At 43.1% G+C, this 18,204-nt stretch overlaps 1 protein-coding gene and 2 pseudogenes across 5 annotated transcripts in view; 2 read left to right on the forward strand and 1 right to left on the reverse strand.

Moving 5' to 3' along the window:
- MANBA (mannosidase beta) overlaps nt 1-18,204 on the forward strand; it is a 136,853-nt gene that overhangs the window by 22,049 nt on the left and 96,600 nt on the right. For 2 of the 5 annotated variants that reach the window (XM_003899023.3, XM_021938670.2), the window contains exons 2-4: nt 11,534-11,628; nt 14,429-14,534; nt 15,349-15,519. In XM_003899023.3, the coding sequence (XP_003899072.1) occupies nt 11,534-11,628; nt 14,429-14,534; nt 15,349-15,519 (372 nt within the window). Of the gene's footprint in view, nt 1-3,625; nt 3,815-9,813; nt 10,952-11,533; nt 11,629-14,061; nt 14,265-14,428; nt 14,535-15,348; nt 15,520-18,204 lie in introns of those variants that run through there. The other 3 variants (XM_031664402.1, XM_017958892.3, XM_009207267.4) reach the window with 3 other exon arrangements.
- Nucleotides 3,582-3,876, reverse strand: LOC116274162 (annotated as a pseudogene).
- On the forward strand, nt 6,243-9,697 carry LOC108586029 (annotated as a pseudogene).

Genomic DNA, 18,204 nt, shown 5'->3' on the forward strand with positions numbered 1-18,204 from the left:
TTATAGAACCTTGTTTTGTCATATTACCAGAGTCACTCTAACTGGTTCCTTCTCATTTGGGTAGACTGTTTCAGTGGAAAGATTTGGAACTCAAGAGTTGCTGTTTAGATTGTTTTGTCCCATGGGGTAATCCCTTGATGTAGTGCTCTCCCCCTTCCCCTAGGGACAGGGATTTCTGAGAGCCAGACTGCAGTGATTGTTATTGCCCTGCGAGTCTAGCCACCCAGCAGGGCTACTGGCCTGCAGGCTGATGCTGGGGATTGTCTGCAAAGAGTCCTGTGATGTGATCCATGTTCAGGTCTCCTAGCCATGGATACCAGCACCTGCTCCAGTGGAGGTGGCAGGGGAATGAAGCGACATCTGTGGAAGTCCTTGGTTGTAGCTTCGTTTAGTGCACTGGCTTTCTCACATGCTGGTTATGCTAGCAGTGAAGTTGTTATGTGAACAGACTCAGTACTTCTGGTTAACCAGGATGTTGCAGGCAGTGGAATTACTTGTTTTCTTCTTTAGAGCAGGGTTGTTCTTTTATCAGTTTGAGTTGATTGGTCTCTGGCCAGGAGGTGGCCCTTTCAAGAAAGCACTAGCTGCAGTAGTAGAAGGGGGATATAATCTTGCCCTACATTGGCCAGGATGAGTACTTGGGTTTCTCAGGTGATGGGCAGGGTCATAGAGGTCCCAAGGGTTTATGTCATTTGTCTTTGGCTACCAGATCTGGTAGAGAAAATCCATCAGGTGAGGACAGGGTTAGGCGGGTCTGAGCTCAGGCTCTTTTTGAGTGGGGCCTGCCATGGCCACTATGGGGTTCTCAGGCTAATGGAATTATGTTGCCAGGGGGATTATGATTGCCTCTGCTGCATCACACAGGTCACTAGGGAAGTGGGGAAAAGCCAGCACTGACAGGCCTTACCCGGCTGGGTGCGGTGGCTCACGCCTGTAATCCCAGCACTTTGGGAGGCTGAGGCGGGTGAATCACGAGTCAGGAGATCGAGACCATCCTGGCTAACACAGTGAAACCCCATCTCTACTAAAAATACAAAAAAGTTAGCTGGGCGTGGTGGCGGGCACCTGTAGTCCCAGCTACTTGGGAGTCTGAGGCAGGAGAATGGCGTGAACCCGGGAGGCAGAGCTTGCAGTGAGCAGAGATCGTGCCACTGCACTCCAGTCCGGGCGACAGAGCGAGACTGCGTCTCAAAAAACAAAACAAAACAAAACAAAAAGACAGGCCTTACCCAGCTTCCATGAAGCCAGCAAGACCAGTCTTACTCCTAGTGTGCCCCCCCCAACAGCATTGAGTTTATATCAGTTTATATCCAGGCATCTGGTGAGCAGGGCTGAGATCTTGCCCCAGGCTATAAGCCTCCCTGCTGAGAAAGCAAGCATGGTTCTCAGGCCTCACCCCTCCCTACCTGCTCACACCTTTGGCTGTACCCATATCTGTACTTCCTGTTCACCACCCCCAAGCTCCTGGATTCTGCTCAGGAAGATTCATGCTTGTCGAAAATATTACAAAGTTCATCCGGGAGCTTCCTTCACCCTGTGACTCCCCTCCAGTTCTCCTGGGTGCCTTCCCTTCCCCAAAGACCTCTGTGAGATAGGCCAGGAGTGGCTTCCCTGAGCTCGAGCTGGGGACTCGCTCTTTCCGGTGCTTCTTTTCTCAGTACTGTTATATTTTGCTTGGCTCCTGAAATCCCAAGTCTGACATTGGTCTGAAGCAGAATTGGGGAGCAGAAAAGCTATACCTGGTTAAGTAGTCTCTATATCTATAATCAGGCATAATGATGGAGTCCAGAAGCTTACTGAGAAAATGAGACTGATGATATTGTCATTTGCATGCTCTGATGACACATGGTTTGTTGATGTACAGTAAACAGAGTAAATACGGTGTCAATTATAAATAACTAGCCGAGGCGCACACATGGCATGTTTGTTTCATAGTTGCTGCTTTATAAGTAGCACTGACGTTGTAAATGTTGATGGTGTTGTGACGTTAACGGTAGTACTAGGTAATGACTAAGTATATGGACCCTGGAGCCATCTTTCCTGGTTCTGAGTCAGTCCTCTACCACTTAATAGCCATTTGAGTATGGGCCTCATAGTCTTTGTTGATAAATGGGGATGATAATAGTACCTACTCCAGTAGGGTCACAAGCAGTAACTTTTAACTATTATTGTTGTTGTTGCAGTTACCAGCTGGTATAAACGTGTAAGTATATGCAACATGAGGCGTTGTAGTATAGTCCAAAGAATTCAGACCTTGGTGTTAGACTAGGTTGGCTTCTTTCCTCAGTGTACATACTTCTGCTTAGTTGTGGGACCTCAAGAAAGCTACTTCACTTTTTGGAGCTTTAGTTTCTTCCTCTATTAAATGGTATTTACTGTACATGTTTATTATGAAGATAAGAGTGTATGAGTGCCTACTTTAGAGGCTGATGTGTAGTAAATGATTGACAAATGATACTCTTATTTGTTTTAGGGTTCATGGTTTGCTTAACAACTCAGACTGATATGGGTCCTTAGTCATGAGAGGTAACCCTGAGCTGCTATTTGCTCTAAATAAGGCTCAGAATTTCAGTATGATCAAATAGGGTCAGACCAATCTGGAACCAAATTAAGTTGGTTGATTAGCATTTGGAATAGTAATTTTAAATGTAATTTAAACCTCTATAACTTTTTTTTTTTTTGGTATTTTCTCTTAGTAAGAGAAAAATTTTTAATAGACTATTTTTTTTTTTTTCCGCATGCATGTCAGTTTATTCACCACACTTCCACCAGGAACTCTCACTGGTTAGGGAATGAAAGAATTGAAGGAATGGGGGATGTACAGGTGGAAGTAAAAGGCACACCTTGAGCGTGCTATGATGGGTTGAAGGGTTGAAAAGAGGTTGGTCTGAAATTGATGAGCCTCCGATTTCAGAAGCTCAGGAAGTTTGTGCCCAGGAACTATGCATGCCTTCAGCCAAATCCCCTGCACCTGATGGAGCAGAAGCAGGCACTGCCTACCCTGGCCTGGGCCGTCTGCTGGCTCTCATGTCAGGCATTTTCTGGGCCTGACTGTTGCAGCTAGTGGGATCACTAACGTTGCATGGCCATGGTGTCTTGGCCTAAACAAACAGGTGAGGCCTGGCTCTGTCTACACAGCAGCAAAAAAAGGTGACTGATTAGCAGGAGATCCGTAGTGCACAAATAATGGGAGAGGATGTGCTTTTCAGCATTAGACAATAACTCCAAAATGTAGTGTAAACTCACAAGGAGGGGGTGACTCAAGGCTGGACACATGACTAAGTAAGAAAATGTGACTCTGTAAGCTGACCCAACTTCTGAACAAACCTCCTAATACAGTCACAGTGTGTTTCAGTCCCCTTGACTCTAAACCATCACAGAAGCAGAAGGAGGAAGAAGTGGTGGACTGCCCAGCTGGAGCCTGGGAACTGTCATGACTGTCTAGATCTCTGAGGTCAGAGGGCGTCACAGCTTCCTCAGATGCTAAGCCTGGGATGGAGGGGGAGAACAGGATATAGATTCCCAGGAGGGCTGTCCCCATGTCCCTCTCCCTGCCCGTCTGGCTCCTTGGGCCTCCTCTTTTACCGCTTCTTCTTGGTCTCTTTCTTGGGCCTGTTGTTCACAGAAGGAACAGTAGCCTTGGGCTTCCTTGTCACCTCAGCACTTCTGAGCTCTGATGGTTCAGCATCCGCCTCATGGGACTTGAGAATGGGTACGATGAGGGCCAGCACACAGATGAGTTGGAAGATGGCTCCCAGGAAGAGTCCATACCATAGCGGGTTTTCCAGGAAACTGGACTCGGGCACCTCTGGAGGTGAGAAGTCTAGGTCAGAGGCCATGGCCCAAGCTGCTTGCTGCCTGACGTCTCTTCTGACTCACCACTCTTCAGAGCCAACTCTCACACTGCCGCCCCACTCCCCCGGAAGAACAGACTTTGTAGGTTCATGGCAAAATTGAACAGAAAGTACAGAGGGTTCTCACATACCTCCTGCCTCCTTGCATGCATAGCATCCCATTCTTCAACATTCCCCACCAGAGTGGTACACTTGTTAGAATCAATGAACAGACTTGACACGTCTTTATCACTCCAAGTCCACACTTTATACATCAGGGTTCATTCTTGGTTGTACATGCTGTGGGTTTGGACAAATGTAATACAAATGTAATACAAATGACTTGTATTCACCATTGCAATATTGTAAAGAATAACTTCACTGCCATAAACATTCTCTGTGCTCTGTTTATTCATGCCTTCCTCTACTTAACCCATGGTAACCACTGATCCTTTCACTGTCTCCATAGTTTTTTCTTTTCCGTGTCAAAAGACAAAATTACAACAAATGTAGTTGAAGATAAAATTGTTTTTTATTTGTCATTCATGAATCAGGAAAGCATCCATTCTACAAAATACAATGAGCACTTTCATGGAAGTATAGTGGGTGTTGTAAGGAACAAATAAACAGAACAGTAGGAAAAAAACTGATTGATCAACATGAGATTACTTCAGGTTAGTTTTCTAGAAAGGGTAAAAGCGGAGGAACCGGCCAGTGTGGTGACTTACGTCTGTAATCTCAGCATTTTGGGAGGCCAAGGTAGGAGGATTGCTAGAGCTAAGGATTTTGAGACCAGCCTTGGCAACATAGTAAGATCCCCATGTCTACAAAAAAATAAAAATAAAAAATTAGCTGGGCATGGTGGCATACACCTGTAGCCCCAGCTTCTCAGGAGGCTGAGCTGGGAGGATTGCTTGAGCCCAGGAGGTTGACTCTGTAGTGAACCGTGGTTGTGCCACTGCACTCTGACCTGGGTGACAGAGCAGAGCAAAACCTGTTTCAAAAAAATGCAGAGAGAACTTCCTTACTCAGGTGAACTGGAATCTCAAGTTTTCAGGAAAAACTGGTCTGTTTGCGGATCTACCTGCTTCGTTAAAGTTTCATTTTGATTAAGTGGTACTTAGCATGAGTGACTATTTTGGTCTGATCTGCTCTGCTGAGGCCTAGTACAGGAGCTCAGTCAACAACAGCCTCCTACAACTTTTATTTAACATTCAGAATGTCATATAGTTGAAATCATACATTATGTAGCTTTTTCAGATAGGCCTCTTTAAAGTAAGATAAAATTTTAACCTATAAATTATGTTTGTGTTGAAAAAATATATCTGGGAAGATTGCGCTCTTGAACCAACTTGCAAATTCCTTCAGGGAGCTGGGAGACGGGAAGGGGACTTATGCCCTGCCAACCAGATCATCAGCCAGAGCCTGGGCTTAGTGTGTTGATGTGTTGTGGCTGAATTGCTCTCACACCTTCCTTCTCATGATATTTTTAACTGTATTGGACTAAGTCCACAGTGTAGAGTTATAAATAGGGCTTGGGGGAGTGACATGGTCATGCTAATAATTAGGTGCCTCTTCAGACCTGCATCTGTAAATATGTGTTCCATGTTTGTTCATTGGAGAGGCCGAGTCCTGTGCGGGAGAAGAGCAGAAAAGAAAGCAAGTTGGCTGGGCTTGGCACACGGCATTTAACAGAACAAAACCTTACCATTAACCAGACCTTAAAAGCCAGTTTGGTGATTAACTGTTGTTTTAAATCTCATCAGTCAGTCAGTCACTCTCTCCCCTAGTAGCTTATCAAAATATTTCTTCCAGTTAGGATCAGTTTCTGGCAGATACCTATCTTGATCTTGATACACACCCAGTGATGTAGTGCCTCTTACAGTTTTGCCCTGGGCAACTGCCTAACTGGCCCATTGCCAGCCTAACGTGGTCATCCGGCTCTTACCTGTGTGGAACTTAGTGTTGGCTTTTCCTTCTCCACTTAGAGTTATGGTACTTAAGGAAATACTTGAATCTGTCCCTGACAAAGGAGGGGAAGCCCCTCCATGCCTGCACGATTTCCTTCTATATATTGTTCATGGATAGATGAACTGAAAAGATTTGTTTGCCACTTTCTGTTCTGCCTCCTGTCTTGAGTCTTCCTCTGGGAGATAAAGAGTGGAAAGAGTCCAGATACGGTGGCTCACGTCTGTAATCCCAGCACTTAGGGAGGCTGAGGTGGGCAGATCACCTGAGGTCAGGAGTTCGAGACCAGCCTGACCAACATGGTGAAAACCCATGTCTACTAAAAACACACAAAAAATTAGCCAGGTGTAGTGATGCATGCCTGTAATCCAAGCTACCAGGGAGGCTGAGGCAGGAGAATCGCTTGAACCTGGGAGGTGGAAGTTGCAGTGAGCTGGGATTGCGCCATTACACTCCAGCCTGGGCAACAAGAGCAAAACTCCATCTCAGGAAAAAAAAAAAAAAGTGGAAGAAGAGTGGAAAGGGATAGGAGAAGAAAGACCTAAGGATTTATGAAGAGGCAGACCTGGGTCTAGACCCTGAGACGGAGCAACATCTATGAACATCTAGGAGGCCAGTCATCTTGGGCAGGGGTTAACAAATGTGTTCAGTAAAGAGCTAAATACTAAATATTTTAGACTTCCAGGGCCAGATGGTCTCCATCATGTCTACTCAATTCTGCCACTATAGCATGAAAGCAGCCATATGTAAAATGTAAAGGAAAAGGCATGGCTGTGCTCTAGTAAAACTTTATTTATGGGCACATGTCCATTCTTACTTAGCTTGCTAGCCACACAGAAACATGTAGTGAGCTGCATGTGGCCTATGGGTGGCAGTTTGCTGTGAGGTAGGATAATATAAGAAACCTGATGTTAATAAGTTTTGTAGTATCTGTGCTGCCTGTGTATTCTCTGTAGAGATCCTTTTCGTGCTCACTTAGCAAAGTGAAAAATAACTGGAAATACTAAATGAATCCAGTGAGTGGAAGGGAGTTGTGCTGACTTTTGGACAGTGGAGAAGTTTTCCCCCTGGAGGCCGGCTGGGATAGTGGCAGCAAAAAGCAGAGTGAGAACCACAGGGCAATGAGAGACTGCTGGCTACACACCATAGATTCAGTCTTTCATTCATTCTCTGCCGATACCTTGGTGGTTTTGTGTTTGGTTTTAAAAGGGGAAGCCAATCTTTTTTTTTTTTTTTTTTAATTATTTCAGCAAAGCAATTTACTTCTGCAGAAGGGTGCCACTTGCGTCACTCAAGATCGCAAGAGCACAGAGAACAAAGGAGACCAGGGGTTTTTATCCTTAACGCAGTTCCTATCTCTGTGCCACTCCCCCATGGACTGGGGTTGGATCGCACAATTTGAGCTGACCCGATTGGCTATTTGTACATATTGTTTTGAATACAGAAGGGGAGGAGGACAGAGGTGGAGCGTGTGAGACGTGCAGTTTCAGGGGAACATGGGGTACAGGTAACCAAGGGAACAGATGTGAGTTATTGACTAGAGCTGATGGGAAGAGGGTAGGCTGTTTACGGTAACTAGGGGCAAGGAAGAACAAGAAAGTTGAGTTTGAGAACAAAGGATAAGGAAATTAACAAGCTAAACTCTATAAGAGAAACTCAGAAGACTTATTGTATCTTACATGACAGTTGAAGAAGCATCTGTAGGGAATCCAGAAGGAGCATTCATGAAGGTATTATAAGCCCGGAAAAAGCACATGAGCACTGAGCTGACTATTGAGCCGGAGATGGCCTCAGACAGCAATGGCATCAACTTGTCAGGCTTTGGGAGTGAGCAGCTGGACATCAATGACGCACTAAATTACGTCTTGCCTTATTTCTTATAGAAAAATCTGTAAGATGTAGACTCGATGTTGTTACTGTTAGGGACAAGCTGCCCCAGGAACCGCCTCCCTGCCATAGTGCAGCTGACCCTTACCCTGAATACTCTGCAACTGCATTCCTGAACCCTTATCTAAGTGCCACAGCAAGGTCACCAGACTTGCTACACTAAGCAAACCCTACTTATAACCCTGCAGGCAGCACAGGGAAGGTCACGAGAAACGTGGATAAATCACAAGAAACGTGGATATACCCTCTTGTAAATTCCTCCGGTCATGAGATGATATGTGATAAAGTTAACTGACAAGACCAAGAAGCAGCTTCTCTGCTCCTTCTGGGATCTCCATCTGGTTTGACCTTCCTGCCCCCACTTCTGCCTCCACCATGTCTGTCAGGGTGACCCAGAAGTCCTACAAGGTGTCCACCTCTGGGCCCCGGGCCTTCAGCAGCCACTCCTACACGAGTGGGCCCGGTGACCACATAAGCTCCTCGAGCTTCTCCCAAGTGGGCAGCAGCAGCTTCTGGGGTGGCCTGGGTGGAGGCTATGGTGGGGCCAGTGGCATGGGAGGCATCACCGCCATCACGGTCAACCAGAGCCTGCTGAGCCCTCTTAACCTGGAGATGGACCCCAACATCCAGGCCATGCACACCCAGGAGAAGCAGCAGATCAAGACCCTCAACAACAAGTTTGCCTCCTTCATAGACAAGGTATGGTTCCTGAAGTAGCTGAACAAGATGCTGGAGACTAAGTGGAGCCTCCTGCAGCAGCAGAAGACAGCTCAGAGAAACATGGACAACATGTTCGAGAGCTACATCAACAACCTTAGGCGGCAGCTGAAGACTCTGGGCCAGGAGAAGCTGAAGCTGGAGGCGGAGCTTGGCAACACGCAGGGGCTGGTGGAGGACTTCAAGAACAAGTATGAGGATGAGAACAATAAGCGTGCAGAGGTGGAGAATGAAATTGTCCTCATCAAAAGGATGTGGATGAAGGTTACATGAACAAGGTAGAGCTGGAGTCTCACCTGGAAGGGCTGCCTGATGAGATCAATTTCCTCAAGCAGCTATATGAAGAGGAGATCTGGGAGCTGCAGTCCCAGATCTCGGACACATCTGTGGTGCTATCCATGGACAACAGTCTCTCCCTGGGCATGAACAGCATCATTTCTGAGGTCAAGGCGCCATACAAGGAGATCGCCAACTGCAGCCAGGCCAAGCTGAGAGCATGTACCAGATCAAGTATGAGGAGCTGCAGACGCTGGCTGGGAAGCACAAGGATGACCTGTGGTGTACAGAGACTGAGATTTCCGAGATGAACCGGAACATCAGCCGACTCCAGGCTGAGACTGAGGGCCTCAAAGGCCACAGGGCTTCCCTGGAGGCCCGCATTGCAGATGCTGAGCAGCGTGGGGAGCTGGCCCTTAAGGATGCCAATGCCAAACTGTCCGAGCTGGAGGTCTCCCTGCAGCGGACTCAAGCTGCTTGAGTACCAGGAGCTGATGAACATCAAGCTGGCTCTGGACATTGAGATAGCCACCTACAGGAAGCTGCTGGAGGGCGAGGAGAGCTGGCTGGAGTCTGGGATGCAGAACATGAGTATCTATACGAAGACCACCAGCAGTTATGCAGGTGGTCTGAACTCGGCCTATGGAGGCCTCACAAGCCCCCGCTTTGGCTCTGGCATGGGCTCCACCTCCTTCAGCTGCACCAGCACCACCAGGGCTGTGTTTGTGAAGATCAAGACCCATGATGGGAAGCTGGTGTCCTAGTCCTCTTACATCCTGCCCAAGTGAACAGCTGCGGCAGCCCCTCACAGCCTGACCCTCCTGCGGCTCTCCCGGAGAGCGGAAGAGTAGCACAGGGAACCGGAGACCCACTTGAGGCCCAGCCCTAGCCCTCAGTCTACCCACAGGGGAGTTTACTACCTGGGCACCCCCCATGCCCATGCCTTTGGCTACAAAACAATTCAACTGCTTTTTTTTTTTTTTTGTCCAAAATAAAACCTCAGCTAGCTCTGCCAACAGCTAACCTTATGGTTACCTGTTTTTTTCAAATGTAAAAGATGGGTATTCTGAAAAACCATACAAAGAGTCCCTCTCTTCAGCCTGCATCCAACAACTCATGAAATTAGAAATTGTCCAACCACAGGAAAACAGCCTGGCTAAGATTCAAAGTGTAGGCAAAAGCCTGCAGAGAGTGAAGAGAATCCTCATGGGCCCAAGGAGCATCCAGAAAAGTCACTTCAAACAGGTGGGAAAGCAGAGCAACAGGAGGGAACAGGGTGCCTGGGCATTTGTAGAGAGCGCTGCCAAAGAAAAAAGTCTCTGGAGTCCAGCTCCAAGGGAGCTGGAACGGCCTCACATAGAACAGGGGCATGAGAAGTTAGCAGGAAACGCCGTCTATATCAAGCCTCATTCACCCAAGAGCATAAGGCAGCAGTCTCCTCTTTGCTGAAACCCTTCTCCATGGGCGTGCCTTCTGCCTCCACCCCTGCAAAAGCCCTGCCTGAGGTCAGAAACAGATCGAAAGACTTACCCATTTTGGTTTTAGAAAATGCAAAGTTGAGTTAAAACCAATTGTACATTCCAGAAAAGTTCTCTCAATAGACTTTGCTCGCAAAGACGCCTCCATTCTCTGCAGCGAAGAGCCTCATAAATGCCCCTTCACAAGGGGCTTTTTCATCTTTAGGAGACCCAAGTCTTCAGGAAAATCTTTTTCTGGAAGTATTTGCTCCATCAGAATGTTTTAAAAACGCCACTGCAAGAAATGCCTCTGAACAAAGCATTTTTATGGAGAACACTACTATGCCAGAAGGCACCGTCTCTGAAAACACAACCTACAACCATCCACCTGAGGCAGATTCTGTTGGCACTGTGTTCAACTTAGAGAAGACTGTGAAACACAATGGGAATACAACAACATGGGCACTGGCCTGTCCCCCGAGCCCAAAAGCTTCAGTTACCCACTGCTCTTATCCCCAGGTGATCAGTTTGAAATTTAGCTAAACCAGCAACTGCGGCCCTTCATCCCCAACACTGATGTGAGAAGACTAATTTCTCATGTTATCTGGACCTTGAAGAGGGACTGCTCTGAGATCCACGTGCAGTTGGCCTGTACCAAGCTCATCTCCAGGACAGACCTCCTGTTTCATCAGTGAGCAGCAAGAAGCAAAGGTGTCCAAGGCAGAATGGGATATGGACCAATGGAAAAGTGAGAGCTATATCAATGAGAGCACGGAAGCCCAGAGCAAACAGAAAGAGCAGAAGTCAAGTGAGGTGAGGACCACACAGAAACATGAGACCCAGACTTTCCCATCATTTAGCATCTGCTAGGAAAGTGCCCACACAGGAGAACCTGGGACTCCCAGACCATAGTTTGTCTTGGCCATGTAACTTCGGTCATGACAGTGATCTCCCACTTTGCTCATTTAGAGAGTGAAACAGATTAGTACACAAGGTAAACTGTAGGCTGGATGCGATGGCTCACGCCTGTAATCCTAGCACTTTGGGAGGCTGAGGTGGGTTGATCACTTGAGGTCAGGAGTTTGAGACCAGCTTGGTCAACATGGTGAAACGCTGTCTCCAAGGGGAAGCCAATCTTAATGTCCACCCATTTTCTTTAATAATGAAGCTGTATTATTTATATCTCAGAGAATTAATTCATTTCAGGTAATTTGTTGGAATTTTCCTTTCACATTTTTCAGTATTAACGATCTTACCTCTTTGTACTACTAGCCTAAGAGTTCATTAATTTTTAGGTGATAAGTAGCTGTTGTTAATAATTTATTTTATGTTTGTTTTATTGATTTATTTGTGCATATTTAACCATCTACCATAATTTTTACCTTGTATCAACAGGATTCATACTACAGATTTAATGACCTTAACTACAGATGGATCTCTTTGGATAACTGGACCTACAGCAAGGAATTTAAGATCCCCTTTGAAATTAGGTATGTATGTTTGTGGGTGTATTTTTATTATTATTTGAACTTTTCTTCTTTTTCTATCTAGGCAAAAAACTTGTGTTTTGTTTGTTTAGGTTACATATCTGAGAGTTAAGTAAGATGAAAGCCTCGTACTATAAAAGTGAATATATTATTTATGTTTTGTTTTGTATATGAGGATAGTGCCACTAATCAACAGTCACCAAATGGTGTCTTATGGAGTCATTTTTCCAATGGTTATAATGCAGTCATCTAGACCTACTCAGATCTTATGTAGATTTCCTCTTTCCCACTCCCTTGTAATCATCAGAGTATATATTTATTATATATTATAATATATACTCTGATGATTGCATTATGATTAGCAATCATAATGTAATTACTAATGTAATTAGTAATGATTAGTAATCATTAGAGTAGATATTATATTGTCTAGTAGGATTATAATTTGCTCTATGTCTAGTAGATGTATCATTTGCTCTATGTAGTACTAACCAGCCATCGAGACTATGACCTTGACCTATACTACATGGTGAGGCCAGGAGGTGAAGCACAGGTGTTGTTTTCAGTAATGTTCTGTTATTATAAGCAAATATTTCCATATGAGGCAGAATGTTACCCAAAGGTACCACTACTACTGCTAAATTAAAAAAATCCTTCCGTCCCTTTTATGTGATTTTTTTTTTTTTTTTTGGTAATTATTTACTAGTCTTTTAAAGGGGGAAAAAGGCCAGAATACTGTTATCAATATCATGGAGTTTCTGCTGTGCTCCAGGCTTTTATTTACAGATAATCTGTAGACTATCTTTCATAATGGTTCTGTTTCACCTTGAACTCAACATATCCTATTGACTTTCCCCCTTAAAACTTTATATTCTAACAGCTTCATTGTTTCTCTTAATGTAACACCATTTTCCAATCTTTGTCTAAGGTGCTTTGGGCTTATTACATCTTTTCTTCATCTTCCTGTGTTCAGTCTGTTCTGGGTCTTGCAAATTTTTGTCTAACATTTCTCTTGGTTTTGCCCCTTCCATCTCATTTCCATCTTTCCATCTTTGCCTAGAAGATGAGTGCCAGGAAAGAGGCCAAAGCTGCCTAATCAAATTTCTTGCTTCATTCTTTTATTCTCCAATCTTTTCTATTGAGAAATATTAGATTAATCATCCCAGAATATTGATTTTGCCAAGATAGGTATTCGCTCAAGAATAGCAAGTGTCTGTTTTACTTGGCAAATCAAGTATAAACTTCTCACTTGTCTCTGAAAATACAGCTGAATGATGTCTGTCCCTGTAACACTGCCCGCACCTCTCTGCCCCTTGGATTTGTCCAGCTTTTTCCTCCTTAGCTCTCCAGCCCAAATTACACATATGAGTCAATTACCTAGTAATTCATGCTGTCAACACGTCCTTGTTTTGGTTTCGCTCTTTGCAGGGGTAAGGGGTTCCTGCAAAGAGCAAAGGGTGTAAGGGGAATAGAAATGCCTCTACCCAGGCATTTCTACCTAGTTAAAAAAAATACTTTATTGATATATAATTAACATACTGTACAATTCAGTAATTTAAAGTATATAATTCAATGGTTTTTAGTATATTTACAGTTACAAAACCATCACCACAATCAATTTTAGAATATTTTCCTCATCCCCCGCAAAAAGTTACACCCATTAGCAGTCGTTTGCCGTTGCCCACTCCTCCCGCCCTTGAATTCTTACCCCAGCCCTAGGAACCACTACTTTACTTTCTGTCCCTCTGGATTTGCTTGTTCTGGGTACCTCATATAAATGGAATCATACAATATGTGGGCCTTTGTGACTGCCTCTTTCACTTAGCATAATAATGTTTTCAAAGTTCATCCATGTTGTAGCATGTATCAGTACTTCATTCCTTTTTATTGTTGAATAGTATTTTATTGTATGAATATAACACATTTTATTTATTATTCTGTTCATTAAATTCTTGTTTCTATCTCGAAATATTTTCTTATGAGATAAACTCTGATAGCATTTGTAGTTGTTGAACAATATTGCCAGCCAGCCACCAAATGCCAACCAGATTGCAGACTCCTTAAATTCAGGCACTATTACAGTTTCCTGTAAGGCTTAGCGGAGTGCTGGGTGCATAATATTCATTTATAGATGATAGTTTTCTAATGTGTTCTCTTAGACAGTGTCAGTAAATGTAGTTTGTGAGAACGTTTTATGTCTGTTATTTAACTTGGTTCTCTTTTTCTTTTTTTTGAGACGGAATCTCGCGTGTGCAGTAGCGGGATATCCGCTCACTGCAACCTCCGCCTCCTGGGTTCAAGTGATTCTCCTGCCTCAGCCTCCCTAGTAGCTCGGATTACAGGCAGCTGCCACAACACCTGGCTAGTTTTTTGCAATTTTAGTAGAGACAGGGTTTCGCCATGTTGGCCAGGCTGGTCTCGAACTCCTGACCTCAGGTGATCCGCCTGCCTAGGCCTCCCAGAGTGCTGGGATTACAGGCATGAGCCACTGCTCCCAGCCTAACTTGGTTCTCATAATAACTTTCTGAAGTATTAACTGGAAAAAGTCAATATATTTGGAATTTATAAGTTGTGCTCTTGGTTTTATGGTGATTTATTGATACATTATGGAGAAAGATAAGCTGCATCACTCAAAGAATGTAAGTATATTTTAAAGCAGTACTTCTGAAAATGTCACTGGAAATTACCTTTAAGAATTTTTTTTGTGGAATATTTATTTCTTTAGGCCTTAAATAATAAAAAAGAGACTTATCTAAGTTAATGTTTTACACATCTTGTTTTAAAAATCTTTTCTTTTTTTTAGCAAATGGCAAAAAGTAAATTTGATTCTTGAGGGAGTGGATACAATTTCAAAAATCCTGTTCAATGAAGTCACTATTGGGGAAACAGACAATATGTTCAATAGATATGTAAGTTTATAATGACATCAGGTTAAAAAACCATTTATGTGTGTTTATGTTAATTGCTTTTGTGAGTAGAGAAAAGTAAATGCATAATTGGCCATGTGACAAATACAAGCTCATTAAAGCACTGGATGAGTTACTTCGTTTCTCAGTTGCCAGATTTGTGAAATAATGGAAACCTTACAAACCCCATGGGGTTAGTGTGGGGATTTAGTAAGCTAATTATATAAAATGTTGGCAAGTTCTTGGCACATAGGAAGTGTTCAAAACATGCCAGTCCCTTCTTTGGTGATACAGTTTCATTGGACAAATGATTTTAAAATAAAATGTCATTTCCTTTCTGGAATAGTTACATTAAGAGATTATATCCTGATCTTCCTTTCCTTTCAAAGGTAGACTTTATCAAAACAAAAATAACTCATGACTTAGAAATGCATGCTGTTCATACCAGAGAGGCAGGTTGTCATGAAGCATCTAGGAAACACTTGGCAGTTCAAGGCCACATGTAAGTAGACAGAGCAGACATTCCAGAGCTAAAGTTATTTTTTGCTCTATCCATTACCCTAGAACCATCATTCTGCCAGGAAAAATAGAAGGAGAAGCCTAGAAACTTGGACTGGGTAGGAAAATATGCTTAGTTTTAACTAAAAGTGGACAACTAAGTGATATAGTATTTCAGAGAAGTGTTTCCCTTGCAAGGAGGCTAAACCTAGATTGGCATTATATTATGCATCTTTCATACAAAATGCCTTTATCTAAAATTTTACACACAAGACTACTTCCACATCATGGGTTTGTCTGTTTGTTCCCTTTAACTTAGAGCTTTGATATTACCAATGTGGTCAGGGACGTGAACTCCATTGAGCTGCGTTTCCAGTCAGCAGTGTTGTATGCAGCACAGCAGAGCAAAGCTCACACACGCTACCCGGTGCCCCCGGACTGCCCTCCACTTGTGCAGAAGGGTGAATGCCATGTCAACTTTGTCCGGAAGGTAATGGTCTCTCAAACAGGTCGGGTTTTATTTTTGAGAACAGGATGTGCTGGCTTATGAAATGCTTATTTGGAGACTCCCATGGCATTTCAGAAGTTAGGAATCTCTTTCCTGATCCCTTAGTGGGGTTTGAAAATTTGAAATAAGAACCAAAAGATTATTTGAAATATTGTGGAGAATCTTTATCTTTTTCTAAGTTTTCTTCCTGAAACGTGTTCAGAACTTAGGTAACAGAAAAAGAAAGGAAAAGAAAAATATGTGGCTGAAAATGGAACTTTACAAATTATTTTTTTAACATTTAAGTTTATCAAACTTTTCACTAGATTGTGAAAATGTATTAGTGATTCTTGTTTCTAGGAAGCCTTCTGCAAATATTAGTATATTTGATGATATGTTCTTGCATCTTACTGTCGGGTTCTCATAAAATCTAACAAAAAGATAACAAAGTCCACAAAAGTAATTATTTTTCTTTGAGTCTGATTCCATTCTAGAGGATTTGGATCTATTTTACTACAGGATTAAATTAGTATTCTGTGTGACACTTGGTTTTTTAATGTTTATTTCATTTTATTTCATATTTAAAAAATTTAATTGTGTAAACTATACATAAAATTTATCATTTTAATAATTTTTAAGTGTACAGTTTAGTAGTGTTAAGTATATTTACATTGTTGAGTAACCATAGAACTTTCTCATCTTGCAAAACTGAAACTCTATACCCATTACCCATTATATTATATGATACCCATTATTGTTTAAACAGTAGCTCTCCATTTCCTTCTCCCCAGCCCCTGGCAACCACCCTTCTGCTCTTTTCTTTCTTTCTTTTTTTTTTTTTTGAGACTGGATCGCACTCTGTCGCCCAGGCTGGAGTACAGTGGTGCGATCACAACTCACTGCAGCCTCCACCTCCTGGGCTCAAGCGATCCTTCCACCTAAGTCTCTTGAGTAGCTGGGACTACAGGCGAATGCCACCGTGCCCAGATAATTTTTGTATTTTTTTTGTAGAGACAAGATTTTGCCATGTTGACCAGGCTGGTCTTTAACTCTAAGGTCAATCAATCTGTCCACTTTGGCCTCCCAAAGTGCCGGGATTACAGGTGTGAGCCACCTTCTTTTCTGTGTGTTTGATTCCTCTAGAAATCTTATATAAGTGGAATCATACAGTATTTGTCTTTTTGTGACTGATTTATTTCACTTAGCGTAATTTCCTCATGATGCATCCATGTTGTAGCATGTGTCAGAATTTCTTTACTTTTTAAGGCTGAATAACATACCATTCTATGCATAGACCACGTTTTGTTTATCCATTCATCCGCTGATGGACATGTAGGTTGCTTCCACCTTTTGGCTGTCGTGAATAATGCTGCTATGAACATGGGTGTACAAATATCTCTACATGACCCTTCTTTCGATTCTTTTGGATATATTCCCAGAAATGGTATGGTTAGATCATACGGTAACTCTATTTTTAATTTTTTGAAGGATTGAATTTATTTATTTATTATTTATTTATTTATTTGAGATGGAGTCTTGCTCTGTTGCCCAAGCTGGAATGTACTGGCGAGACCTCGGCTCACTGCAACCTCCGCCTCCTGTGTTAAAACAATTCTCTTGCCTTGGTCTCCCGAGTAGCTGGGATTCCAGGCATGCACCACCACACTTGGCTAATTTTTTTATTTTTAGTAGAGATGGAGTTTCGCCATGTTGGCCAGGCTGCTCTTGAACTTCTGACCTCAGGTGGTCCACCTGCCTTGGCCTCCCATAGTGTTGGGATTACAGACGTGAGCCATGAAATTTAGTTTTAACAACAAATGTAGTGATTGGGCTCATTGTGAAGACACTAAACGTATTTTCCCAATACTCTTTAGGCAGAACTGTTACATTAGCTAATATGTTCTGATTAAATTAAGTGGCTCTCTTTCAGCTGGATGGATTTACTATTAAATTATGTTTCCTTAATATAAGTACTAGGGTTAAAATTATACCTCCTCCTGTTTGATTCAACCTACCCAAACTTATGTCAATGACCCATTAACCATTTGTTCAAACTACTGTAATAACAGCCTTAGAGTATTGCTTTGACAAGTAGTCAAGTATTCCATGGAATATTTGTATACTTATAATTCTGGATAAGATTTATCTTTTGATTCTTTTGCCTTTGGCTTCCAATGACACAGTGGTTTAAATGCTAGAGGTTGTACTTTTTACCTCTCCGCTTCCTTCCTTTCTTTTCTTTTCTTTTTTTTTTTTAAGATGGAGTCTTGCTCTGTCACCCAGGCTGGAGTGCAGTGGCGTGACCTCAGCTCACTGCAACCTCTGCTTCCCAGGTTCAAATGATTCTCCTGCCTCAGCCTCCTGAGTAGCTGGGATTACAGGCACCTGCCACCATGCCTGGCTAATTTTTGTATTTTTTAGTAGAAATGGGGTTTCACCGTGTTGGCCAGGCTGGTCACGAACTCCTGACCTCAGGTGATCCACCCACCTTGGCCTCTCAAAGTGCTGGGATTACAGGTGTGAGCTACCGTGCTGGCTTCCCCTTCCATTTTTAACCTTTATCAAAACTGAAACTAACCTGGATCCTAATGTGAAAAGTTACTTTTCAAGTCATTAATAAAGATAATATAAATGTTATACATATATTCATATGCTATTTTCCCTCCACCTTCTATTCAATTTGTGGTA

The sequence above is a fragment of the Papio anubis genome, chromosome 3 (assembly GCF_008728515.1).
Source record: "Papio anubis isolate 15944 chromosome 3, Panubis1.0, whole genome shotgun sequence".
NCBI classification, from domain to species: Eukaryota; Metazoa; Chordata; class Mammalia; order Primates; family Cercopithecidae; genus Papio; species Papio anubis.